At 49.5% G+C, this 12,488-nt stretch overlaps 1 protein-coding gene across 15 annotated transcripts in view; it reads left to right on the top strand.

Moving 5' to 3' along the window:
- Tead4 (TEA domain transcription factor 4) overlaps positions 1–12,488 on the top strand; it is a 63,518-nt gene that overhangs the window by 21,873 nt on the left and 29,157 nt on the right. For 14 of the 15 annotated variants that reach the window (XM_063237674.1, XM_063237683.1, XM_063237675.1 and 11 more), the window contains one exon: positions 2,387–2,641. The exons of the other annotated variant lie outside the window; for it this stretch is intronic. In XM_063237674.1, coding sequence (XP_063093744.1) covers positions 2,387–2,641 — 255 coding nt within the window. The remainder of the gene's footprint in view (positions 1–2,386; positions 2,642–12,488) is intronic. 15 annotated transcript variants of the gene reach the window in all.

A 12,488-nucleotide genomic window follows, 5' to 3' on the forward strand; every position in this document is an offset into this window, starting at 1 on the left:
ATAACCCTCTGCCTCTCTGCATCTGGTCGAAGGAGACAGCCCAGCCGCCATGGGTTGTGTGCCCCTTTCCACGTCCTCTACTCAATAAAACTGTTCATTTTGTACTTTTGCTTCTCTATGGTGCCAGAATACATGTATTGTGTAGGTTTGGGGAAGTTATTCTTTGAGATTAAGGCAATTCCCTTTTAATTCTAGCAATTTTCCAAGAGTTTCTATTGTGGACAGGTCTTGGATTTTATCAAATGCACCTTTTGACTTATGGTTCGGAAGTCTCTCTCTCTCTCTCTCTCTCTGTCTCTCTGTCTCTCTCTCTCTCTGTCTCTCTGTGTGTATGTGTGTGTGTGTGTGTGTGTGTTGCATGGGCAAATAAAGCCAGCTGTTGACTGACTTTGGATGCTCAGTTACAAGGTAGTGCTGGCGTGGGTCGGGTAGGTGCTCTGCCTGGCACCCCTCCTATCCATTGCTTTCTCGCTCAGCCAGGGTGTTTAGATTCACTTAGCACTGAAGTGGCTTTGCTCACAGTCCATGTGGGCAATGTCTTCTATTCATATTGAGTCCACCTTTGTTTTTTATTCAAGTTCACTTGTGTCTTTTTTTTTTTTTTTAAAGCAGTGGCAAAGTTTATTTGAAAAAATAAAAGTGAAGAGTAAGAGATAAGGGGGCTGGGGATTTAGCTCAGTGGCATAAGCGCCTGCCTTGCAAGCAGGCAGTCGTGAGTTCGATGTCCGGTACCGATAAAAAGGAAAAAGACAAAAAAAAAAAAAAAAAAAAGAGTAAGAGATAAACTGGCTCTGCTGAGTGAGCTTAGGCTGAATAAAAGAGCAAAAAGCAAGATAAAAGTACCCCCTGTAGGCTGCAGGGCGGCCTACCATGAGGAAAGCCAGGATAGCCCTTGATTGTGTTTTCATTCTTTAGTGTTAGTGATAAATTCCTCCATCTTTATCTAAAAATGCATGAATTTAATCTTCATTCTTAAGTTATGCGTTTGCAGCTGGAGGTGCTATCTTGGGTCCCCCAGGTGAGCTGACTTTGGCAGTGGACCCAGCAGAGACTCCTATTCGGGTCCTGTTCCAACCCCCAGGTGGGGAAAGGTTTACTCTGCAGATAATCTGTCCTTTTACACCCTGGAGGTTTTTAAAGTCTTGTCTTTGCTTTTGGTATTCTTCAGTGTTCCTATGATGGGTATTTATTCAGTTTCTGTATTCTCCCTTTCTGGAATTCTCCTCTTCTGGTGGAAGGGATCAAACCTGGGGCCTCAAGCATGCTCGGCAGTGTGCTACCACCTGAGCTGTTCCCCCCGCCCATGTCTTAACACTCTACTTTTAAAGTGTTAGGTCAGTAGTGTTAAATGTATTCATATTCTTACGCAGCTCACCTCCAGAAGTTTTTTTTAATCTTTGATTAAATAAAACTCCATCCATTCAATAACAGGTTTCCATTTTTTCCTCCCACTGACTGACTGCTGGGAACCAGCAGCTGCATAGTGTTTGACTTTTGCAAACAGCGGGTTTCACTCACCTCGTCTCCTCAAGGCTCATCCATGTTGTGCGAGTAACAGGATCTCCTTCCTGAGTGGCATTCTACCATGTACATGTACCACATTTTGTACATCCATTCATCTGGGCATGGATCCTTGGCCTGCCGTAATTTTTGAGACCTTAATTCAGTTCTTTAGGATATATACAGAGAAGTAGGATTGCTGACATAATAGCTCTCACTTATTTACTTGTGCCAAGGATCAAATCCAGGGCCTTTAGCATGCTAGACTAGTGTTTTACTTTTCTCACTCTCTGGCCATCATTTTAAGATCCCTGCTCCTTGGTACTGGGGTTGAATCTAAGACCTTCATACTGATTTATATCTTCAGTCACTGTTTTTGTTTTTTAGTTTCAAGACAGGATCTTGTTAAGTTGTCTAGGCTAGGCTTAAACTTGGCAATCTTCCTGCCTCAGCCTTCCAGAGTGCTAGGATGACAGGTGTGACATCACACCTGGCTCTTCTTAAGTGTTTGGAGAGCCAACACACTGTTCCCCACAGTGTTACACTGTTTTATACCCTTCAGCCTTGCACAGTATTTCACATCCTCTTTGTGTGGTGTTGATCTGATGTCAGACACCCCCTGGCACACAGCCTTTGTTGCCTTACCTTACCTCTAAGCTCTTGCCCGGATGCTTAGGCTGTGCCTCAGTCACGTGCCTTGCACAGGTAAGCACTGGAGGTCTGCACAAAGGACGCACCCAGAGTCCTGGCCTTTGGATCCTCACAGACCTCCACCTGGCTCCCTGAGGGCCTGGTTTGGGGTTTGGCACTTTCTGGGGTGACCTGTGTCCTGTGACCTGTGCAGTTCTTTTAGCACTCACTGGTGCCATGCTGTCTGTCTCAACAGATCCAACAGGTGCTCCTCCAAGCGGAGCCTTGGAGGGCAAGGCCGGCACCATTACCTCCAACGAGTGGAGCTCTCCCAACTCCCCTGCGGGGAGCAGTGTGTCCGGGGGCAGCCAGGCATTGGACAAGCCCATCGACAATGATGCAGAGGGTGTGTGGAGCCCGGATATCGAGCAGAGCTTCCAGGAGGCTCTGGCCATTTACCCACCTTGCGGACGGCGCAAGATCATATTGTCGGACGAGGGCAAGATGTACGGTAAGGATGTTGCAGGGCTGGGCAGCAGGCCCCTAGGTTCATGGGCCAGGCCTGGAGGAAACAGAAGCAGGAAGAGTGGACACAACAGCTTGTAGTCCTCCCCAGGGCTTCTCTCAGGTGGGCACTGCTTTCTTCTTCCCTGAGTCTCCAAGGCATGAGGGCACCTAAGGAGAACCCCATGAGTGGATGAGGAGGTTGGATGTGGAGAGTGGGACCCTGAGGATGAGATCCTGCAATAGGGGAAAATTTAAGCTGGGCATGTGAAAGTTCGCTCCTTGGACTGGGGGTAGAGCTCAGTCTAGAGCACTTGCTTGGCCTGCACTGGACTCTAGGTCCCACCACTAGGATCACAAGAAAGAAAGATTCACTGAAGCCCTCATCACTCCCTGCTCACTTGCTTATTCCAGGGAGGCCCAGAGCAGGCTGAGCTTCTGTGTGCCATGCTGGGATGCATTTCTGTCCGGTCCCTGCTTGTGATGTAGCCTTGGGCAAATGGACACAACAGGAACTGTGCCCAAGGCGGGCCGTCCCTGAGTCCAGCCATTGTGTGGGAAGGACAGCAGTCGTATAGGCCCACTGAGGAGAAAAAGCAGAATCAAGACAGCAGCTGTTGCAAGGCCCAGGTCAGGCTTCTGTTGCCATCTCTTAGGCCCCCAAGACCTCTAATTTGATGGGGGCCTCAGGACAGGACCTGAGGACTAATAGCACCTCTGTACCTGGCTGACATCAGTGACAACAGTGGGTCCTGTCTGAGTTCCCAACACCATGGCTCCAGGGCAGCTGCCCACTCCTAGGGTTGTCATTCACGTTGCTCTCTTCTCCAAACACTGGTGCCCTCCTCTAGTGCGAATGCCTGTTCAGAAGACCAGGACTTGAAGTCAGGCTGGCTGGGTTGGTGTCTTTGGGGGTTCTGAGGTGACCTGTCCCATGCCTTCCTGCTAGCTTCTATTGTTTGGTGGTGATCTATGGTATTCTTTGGCTGTAGCTGTGTCTTGTCAGTGTTTGGCTCGCTGTCACATAGCTGTCTTCCCTGTGCATCCTTTTCTCATAAGAACACCAGATGTTGGATTTAGGGATTGTCTTAATCCAGTATGACCTCATCTCCAAAGCCCTGTTTCCAGCTTGTGTTAGACTGTGTCAGATGCTGGGCTGGTGGTACATGTCAGCACTTCCTAGCAAGTGCAAGACTCTAGGTTCAAGTCCCAGAGCCTCAAAACAAGACAAGTAGCATCAGCTGCTGAAGTTCTGGGTGGATATAAACTTTGAGGTACACATTGTGTCAGATTTCTGACTTTGACAGACTACTCCAGAAAATCACCTTCAAGGAGGAAATAGTTTATTGGTTCATAGTTTCAGAGATTTTAGTCCATGACTTGAGTCCATGGTTTCTGGGCCTATAGTGAGGCAGCAAGTGCCAGAAGGAGCAGTGAATGCTGGGAAACAGAGCAATAGCGAAGAGAAAGGGTCCAAGGACAGCGTGCAGCCTCCAAGGACCTGCTTACTCCAGGGAGGCCCCTCCTGAGATCCCTGTCTCCTGTGAGCCTACTGAGAATCTTTCAGCGACTCCTCTGCTATACAGTTGTGGCCTCATGATGTAGTTACCATCCAGAGGCTCTGCCTCTGAATACTGCTGCCTTGGGGGACCACACCTTTAGCATGTGAGCTTGAGAGGGGCTATTTCAGATCCAAACCATAATACTCTGCGACACTCTTTAGCTGACTGAAATCAAGTCTGCCTTGTTTCTGGCCCAGGAAGCAGTGAAGTTCTGACACTTTTGCTTCTGCAGGTTTCTCCCAGAGCCCCTCAGGAGGGCAGGGCTGACAGCCAGGCATCTGTCCCCCCAGTGTGGTGCTGCATGCACCCTCACCCCAGATGGCCTCAATGCTCCCTGTCCTGCCTGTGCCTGGCCCTAGCTCAGGTGGGTCAGGCCCTGGACAGGGGACTGGAGACCAAATACTGTGTCTGATGACTCACCTGGCCTTCATGAGTAGAGGTCCTGCAGAGAGCCAGAAGCTGGCTTATCCTTATCTCCTATTACTGTCCCTTGGGGTGAGCCAAGCCCACGCTGCATGGGGAGGCAACGGAGTGCCATTCTGCAGGGCTGGCCCGTCCAGCTTGGAGGTATAGATAGCTCTGAGCTCATTCGCATGTGGGATGGGCCCTCAGGGAGGAGGACTGGGGACGTGCTGCCTCGCTATTTAGACTCCTCTCACTCTGGTGTTCTCCTGTCCTCTTTGCTCCCCTTGAGGATCTGCCAACCCCATCTGGAGGCCCAGCTAGCTGCTAACATCCCCAGGAGTCTTGTCCTTAGCTCCCCACTTCCCTTCACCAGAGGCTGTCATGGGGTGGGCCAGGCCTGCAGGCACACACAGTTCTGAGGACAGGCAGGCTGAACCAGGTGCCAAAAGTAGGGTTTTAAGACCTGGGAGCAGGAACCTGGCTTTAGCTTTGGAGTGCAGGCCAGCCCAGGCCAGGGCACACCCGGCACAGAGCCCATCAAGCCGGGCCAGGCAGACATGCAGATGACATGCAGAGCGCACCAAGGATTAGCACTTGTTATTTCTGCACCATGCCTCCCACGCTTGCTGGCAGTGCCCAGCGCCGCCCACCTTCTCACCTCTCTCTGGCTTGCTCCCAGGGCCACTAGCACACCGCTCCCAGCTGCCTTCGTTTTTGCCCTGTCACTGCCGTGCTGTCACCCCGACCTCTTTCAGCCATGCTGTCACTGGCTGTGTGTGCAGGGAGCAAGGGCGCAGGCTTTGAGGCAGAGCACTTCAGTCCCTTGTCTGCCTCCTTCCTCAGCTCAGCACAGCCCTGCTCAGGGTCTTCCTCCTGCATAGTCATCCTTTGCATTCATTCTTTCCTGCCCCTTTCCTTTGTCTTCCTGGAGGTGGCTCTTGAAGCTCCCTTCCTTTTTTTTTTTAATCTTTTTTGAGACAGGGTTTCAACACGCATTTCAGGCTGGCCTCGAACTCACAGCAATCCTCCTGAGTACTGGGATTATTGGTGTGCACCACAGTGCCTAGCTGTGTCCCCATTTATTCTCTGCTGTGTCCCAGCTTGGTGTCCCAGGTAGTCAGTACATTCTCTCTGTCTCTTTCTCTCTCTCTCTCTCTGTGTGTGTGTGTGTGTGTGTGTGTGATACTAGGCATTAAACTCAGGGCCTTCACACTGAACTGTATCCTCAGTCTTTTCTTAGTTTTTATTTTGAGACAGGGTCTTGCTGTGTCCACTAAGTTGCCCAGCTGGCAACTTAGTGATCTTGTGATCTTCCTGCTTCAGCCTCCCAGAGTGCTGGCATTTCAGGTGTGTACTATCCAGCTAGTCAGTATATTCTTTTTTTTTTTTGGTCTTTTTCGTTTTCGTTTTTATCAGTACCAGGGATCGAACTCACGACTGCTTGCAAGGCTTGCAAGGCGGGCACTTACGCCTCTGAGCTAAATCCCCAGCCCCCTAGTCAGTATATTCTTAGGAAGTACTAGCTCTCAAGCAGGCTGGGACTGAGGACTCCCTGTCTGTTCTTAGTGACTCCATGGTCCCATGGGAGAGACAGGAGGCATAGCTTTGGAAAGTGAACCACCTGGGAGGCTGGGCTGCTGGGGAAACAGAGGCTGGGTTAGCTTAGGGGGGAAGTCGAGCCTGAGCAGTGGGGCTGGGCAGGCTCCAGGCAAGGGGTTGAAGAGCAGGAACAAGGCACTGGCCCACACACAGGTAGGACAGTGCAGGGTGCTTGGGGACCCCAGGGGTGGACCCAGGCAAAACGGTGTCTTGATAAGCTGAGGAGAGGGGACGCTGCCCCCACGTTAGTCACATGGCTGGTGTGGCAGGTGAGGGTATGGGTAGGCTGGGGTCTGCGCTGGGATGGACAGCGGGGAGCTGAACCTCAGCCTCCCTGCCCTTTGTTCTGTCTCTCTGCGGGTCTCTGTGTGGCTAGAGGCCTGGCTTTCTTGGAGGCACTTTGTCCTGTGGCTGGTGTGACCTCAGTCAGGTGTTTAACTTTGCTGAGCTTTGCTGTAGGGTAGAAAGAATAATGCTGCATCAGGAGTGGTGGTGGTTTTGTTTATTTATTTTATATGAAATTAATATTACATGAATTAATATTTAAACCATTTTTATGTGTATGGTTCAGTGGCATGGAGTATATGCACACTGTTGTAGCTTTTTGATTCTCTCTTTCCTTCTCTTTCTTTCCCTCTCTGTGTTTTATCACTGAGCTATACCTCTGGCCAACTATCTAGCTTATTTTTGTTAACCTACTGTGCTCAAGGTGCATCCATATTGTGTTTTTTAAAATTTGCTCTTTGTGTGTGTGTGTGTGTGTGTGTATGCGTGTGTGTGCGCATGTGTGTGTGTCTTTTTGAGACAGGGTCTCGATATGCAGTTCAGGCTGGCCTTGAGCTTACTTTGTAGCCCAGCCTGCTCTCAAACTCATAACGATCCTCCTGCCTCAACCTCCCTACTGCTGGGATTACAGGCATGCATCACCATGCCTGGCTTAATTTACATTTTTAAAATTGGTACATTTTAGATATACATAGAAATAATATTCATCATAAGGAACTTGTTTCTATACTTGATACATCTTTTTTTCTGTATTCCACTACGCTCCCTTCAACCTCCTCCCTTCTTTATTTAAGAAAGCTTTGTTTCCATTTTTTTCTTCTATTCTCTTTTTTCTTGTCCCTTCTTTCCGTGTCTTTCCTCCATATTGCCCTTCTCATTTGAATATTTTCTATTTCACAATAGCTATTATACATTTCGATCCTTATTTACAGTTTTATTTTCTCACACCAGAGAAACAGTACAGTATGTGTACATATGTGTCTGATTTATTTCACTTAGGAGTATGGTCTCAAGATGCATCCATTTACCTAGAAATGTCTCAAGCTTATCTACCCTTCTTTATGTGATAGTAGAACTTGATTATATTAAAAAAAAAAAAACAAATCAGTTGGTGAGCATATGGGCTGTTTCCAAGACTTAGCTATTACAAACTGTGCCACTATAAACAGGTGCGTCCATATTGTAACTGTGTTAGAACACTTTCCTTGTTATGGCTGAGTAATATTTCATCGTATGCATACCCCATTTAGTTTATCCATTTACCTGTTGGTGGCTGTCTGGCTGTGGTGGTAGTACTGTGAACCCTGCTGTATAGACATCAGAAGCCCTGTTGCCAGTTCCTTGGGTGACTTAGGCATGGCTGACTCCTCTGTTGGTTTATGTTGGACTTTTTTTTTTTCTTTTTGAGACAGAGTCTCACTATGCAATTTGGGCTGGCTTTAAACTCACTTTGTAGCCCAGGCTGGTCTCAAACTCACAATGATTCTCCTGCCTCAGCCTCTCCAGTGCTGGGGTTACAGGTGTATACCACCATACCTGGCTATGTTGGACTTTTTGAGAAATGACCAAACTGTCTTCTGCAGTGGCTACACCATTTTACATTCCCTTTAGCAACACATAAGAGCCCCAGTTTCTTCAGGTTCTACCAATACTTTTTTTTTTTAGATAAGGTCTCTCTCTGTAGTTCAGACTGGTCTTAAACTCACTATGTAGCCCAAGCTGTCCTCAAACTCTCAGCATCCTCCTGCCTCAGCCTCCCATGGGCTGGGATCACAGGTGTGTACCACCACGCCTGGCACCAGCCCTGGCAATTTTCCTTCTTATGACTGCAGCAATTCTAATGCATTTCCTCGATGATGAATGATACTGGCAGATTCTCCATGAGCTGTTCGAACAAACACTACCTGTTAGTGCTGCCGTAGGATTGAGCTTGTGCAGTACCAGAGGCCCAGTGTGGAGGATGTAGAGCTTGATGGATATTCTTTTCTCTCAGGGGCTCTTGGTTTAGAGAGAGCCAAGACCCTGTACCCAGAGTGTACAGGCAGGAATTGGTCTTCTACCTGAGTGGGATTAGGGCAAGGTCTTTGGGCCATTGCTTTTAGGGTTGGCTGAGATTTCACCAGGAGCCTTAGACTAGCCAGGAATGTTGGTGGTAACAGCTTGGACATCAGGCTCAGTTTCCAGCTTCTCAAGGTATCTCAGTTGATTCCTCGAGAGAGAAGAGAGAGAGAGAGAGAGCGAGAGAGAGGGAGAAAGAGAGAGAGAGAGAGAGAGAGAGAGAGAGAGAGAGAGAGAGAGATACAGACAGAGATGAGACAGAGACACAGGACAGAGAGACAAGAATAGAGACCTCCCTGGTTGTCTGGATGGTTGGATATGGAGAGCATGCTTAGCCTGCCTGGGCAGTGCGGAGCTCAGGAAGGGGCTTCGAGGACGCTGAGAACTGAAGGGTCACAGAGACATCTTCCTTTATAGCTGGGAGGGAGAGCTGCTGTGGAGAGGGGACTCCTGGGGAGAACAGAGGTGCAGAAGCAATGCATCCTGATGGGATGCATTTTGTTGCACCCCCCACTTTGCAAGTGGAATGTACATGCTAGTGGGAACATGAGCTGAGGAAGCCAGGTTAGCCGGCTGGTAAGGCAGGGTGAGAGTGCAGGAGAAAATGGGTTGATGCTGGGACGTCCGAAGTGAGGCTCCGCCTTCACCCTGGGGTCAGGCCGATTCCTCTCTCCCCCTCTCCGATGGGGTAAGCTCTGGGCCTGAGCTGGGGCACTGGCACTCTGGACACATGTCCTCTGACAGATGGGCCCACTTCCTTCCCACACCCACCCAGGCCTTCGGTGGAGTTGACTGAGGCCACCTGCCACATTGCAGTGCCCAACTGGCCTCTCCTGAGGTCCAGACTGGCCACCTGCTTCCGTTGCCTGGAGTGCTGGTGGGAGAACCGGTGTGAGGCCTCATTGTCACTCCCCAGTTCTGGCTGCTTTGACTCCTCTGCATCAACTGCTTGTCACTATGAGGGCACTGCTCCTTCTCTGCCCGAGTCTGTGGCCTCTAACAGTGCATCATCCAGGCTGCACTGGTTTTTACGTGCTCTGGTGGTCCCTGGCTGTAAGTGAGAGAAGATGAGGCAGGTTCTTTCCTAGGACTAGAGTGGAGGACCAAGGATGCACTTCAGTCAGATACCTAGAGGCTCCGTTCAGCATGGTCAGGACAGAATGGCCCTGGAGGACACTCACTGCCAGCCAGAGGCAGCAGCTGCTGGAGACAGTCGTGTGATACTATCATGAAGCACTGTGGACATGGCTGGGAATAAAGCACTGCCTCTGCCTGAGCTCCAGTTATGTTTCCTCTGTCTAGAGGGGGCCTGTGGGTCACCGGGCCCAGCCCTTTTCTGAGAGAGATGACTGCATCGCAGTGTCCAATAAGAGCAACACTGCAAAAAAGAAGCGAGTTCCGAACAAGACTGTGCGGACTTGAATCCCAATCTCTTGCTGGCCTGTGTCCTTGAACAAGTTTCTGAGCCTCTTTGTGTCTCAATTTCTCTGTTGCATGGAGATGATAGTGCCAGCAGCAGAACTATTGTGAGGCTTGAAGGCAGACTGCAGATAAAGCCATGGCCCACATTCATGTCTGTGTCTGTGGAAGTGTTTGTAGTAGATGGATGGTCTCTGGGACATGGGCAAAGAGCCACAGGGAGAGACGATGGCGATCCTCCTGTATGTGTGCAGCCTGGATTCAGTGGGCCCTGGGTGACCTCTAGAGAACGCCCTGGTGTCAGGAAGGAAGCTTCCCTGCTCCTCCAGCTCAGCTGGGCTCACCCACAGACAGCCAGCCCTGCACTCCCTTTGGAGGAGTGACTGCTCCGTCACCCTGGCCGGTGCTGGAGAGGATGGGATTAGAACCCAAGGGGGCTGTGCGGAGGGGCACAGAGGGCTGGATGGAGACCAGCGTGACACATCCTGCTGAGGGAAGCTGGGACCCCTAACACGTGATGTGGCCCTGAATAAACCTAACTCAAAGGAGAGGACAGAGGATGGAGGCACTTGGGATCAGAAATGGGGAGCTGCTGGCCAATGGTTCAGAGTTTCTGTGAGACAGGAAGAAGGAAGGTTTCTGACATCTATGGGCCAGCAGGGCAATGACAGTTAATATTGTATGCCTCAAAAATTCCTTCCCGGGGCTGAGGATTTAGCTCAGCGGCATAAGCACCTGTCTTGCAAGCAGGCGGTCCTGAATTTGGCCCCTGGTACCGATAAAAAAAAAAAAAAAATTCCTTCCCTTCCTCCTTTCCCTTCTCTTCTCCTTTCCCCCTTCTCTTTTCCCTTCTCTCTTCTCTCCTCACCCTTTGTCCCACTCACCTGGCTGGCCTGGCCTGGCCTTTCTTTGGGATCAAACCTGGGGCCTCCTTTATGCTAGGAAAGTACTCTCCACTGAGCTATCTTCCAGCACCAAAAAGTAAGTTTCAAACATTTTCTCCATGAAAACCCTAAGTATTGGAACTGGGCATAGTGGTACACACCTATAATCCTAGCACTTGGGAGACAGATGCAGGACAATTTCTAGCTGGGCTGCTAGGCCAACATGGTGAGTTCAAGGCCAACCTGGAATTATAGTGACATCTTGTCTTGATAAAAACAAATATCTCCCCCCAAAAGGGTAAGTATTTGAGGTGATGGGTCTATTAATTAGCTGTATTTAAGCTTCCCACATTGTATATATGGAAACCCTCACACTGCACCCTACAAGGGTATATTCTGTTAAAACATTTCAAAGACAGTGAGCCAGCCTTAGCTGCTTGGGTCTGGCTTCTGTGCTGTCCCACCTAACCTGGCTGGGATGGCCTCCTTGGCTGAGGGAAGGTCTCAGCCAGTGTAGGCTACTTTGGGAGAGCTGTTGAATTAACAGGGATCTTCCTGGGCTAAGCCCAGGACCATGACAAGTGGCCTCACCAGGAGCTACCTGAGCAGGTTCTCCTATATCCATCTCTTGACGCACATTCTGGGTGAGGTTTTCTGGCTTCTGTTTCCTCATCTGGCAAATAGGTATAATTACCTGTGTGTGATAGAGAGGAGGCCAGGCTTATACTTCAGGGTCCTTGCTCACATGAGCTTCTAAAGTTATTTTTTTGTTTTTTGAAACAGTCTTTCCGTGTAGCCAGGCTGGCCTAGAACTCATGACAGGCCTTCTAACACAGCCTCCTGAGTGCTAGGATTACAGATGAGCATCACCTCGACCAGCTCCTTGAATTTATAGTTGTTAGAACAGCTTTATTGAAGTATCAATGATGTTACCAGGTGGGGCTGGGGAGGTCCCCCAGAGAAGAGACAGCACCTCGATTTACCCCACTAGGGGGAGGTCCTAGGTTCGATGACAAGAGTGTCAAGGAGAGACATCAGATAGTGTGTCAGGCAGAATTAAGGAAGTGCACACTGTAAAGAACAGAACGCGGGCCCTCGGGAGAGCGCACTGTGGTGGGGGTGGGGTGTCCTCAAGATGGTGACCTGGAACTGGGTGTGGTTGCCAGCACTGAAGCAGGTGGATCCTTGAAAGTTCGAGACCAGCCTGGGCTACAAAGTGAGCCCAAGGCCAGCCTGGACTACATAGCGAGACCCCATCTCAAAAAGACAAAAAAGAAAAAAAAGGTGACCTGAACAGGCTGTGTGCCCCTGCTGTCTGGCCCTGCCCCTCTGGTGGCCTAGGTCAGAAGGCAGATGTCTGTGTGAATATGAATTTAGGGATGGACTCACACTTAATGGAGCAGTTCCTGGGGATCTGGGAGGAAGAGTGAAGCTGGCCCAGTTACTGTGCAGATTTATTGTGTCTTCAAGATCCTGAGAGATTTTTTTTTTTTAAGTTTCCTGGAAACAAAAAAGGCCTTGTAACTTTGGGCATCTTGTGTCTAAAGCTTCAGTTTTCCTAAAAGTAGAATTTTAAAATTATAGGTTATTTTATTTTTATTTTTATTTTGTCTTTTTTCCTTTTAATCGGTATCGGGGACTG

Source organism: Cavia porcellus, unplaced genomic scaffold, assembly GCF_034190915.1.
Source record: "Cavia porcellus strain 051 isolate PalLab524CR breed Dunkin Hartley unplaced genomic scaffold, mCavPor4.1 scaffold_27, whole genome shotgun sequence".
NCBI classification, from domain to species: Eukaryota; Metazoa; Chordata; class Mammalia; order Rodentia; family Caviidae; genus Cavia; species Cavia porcellus.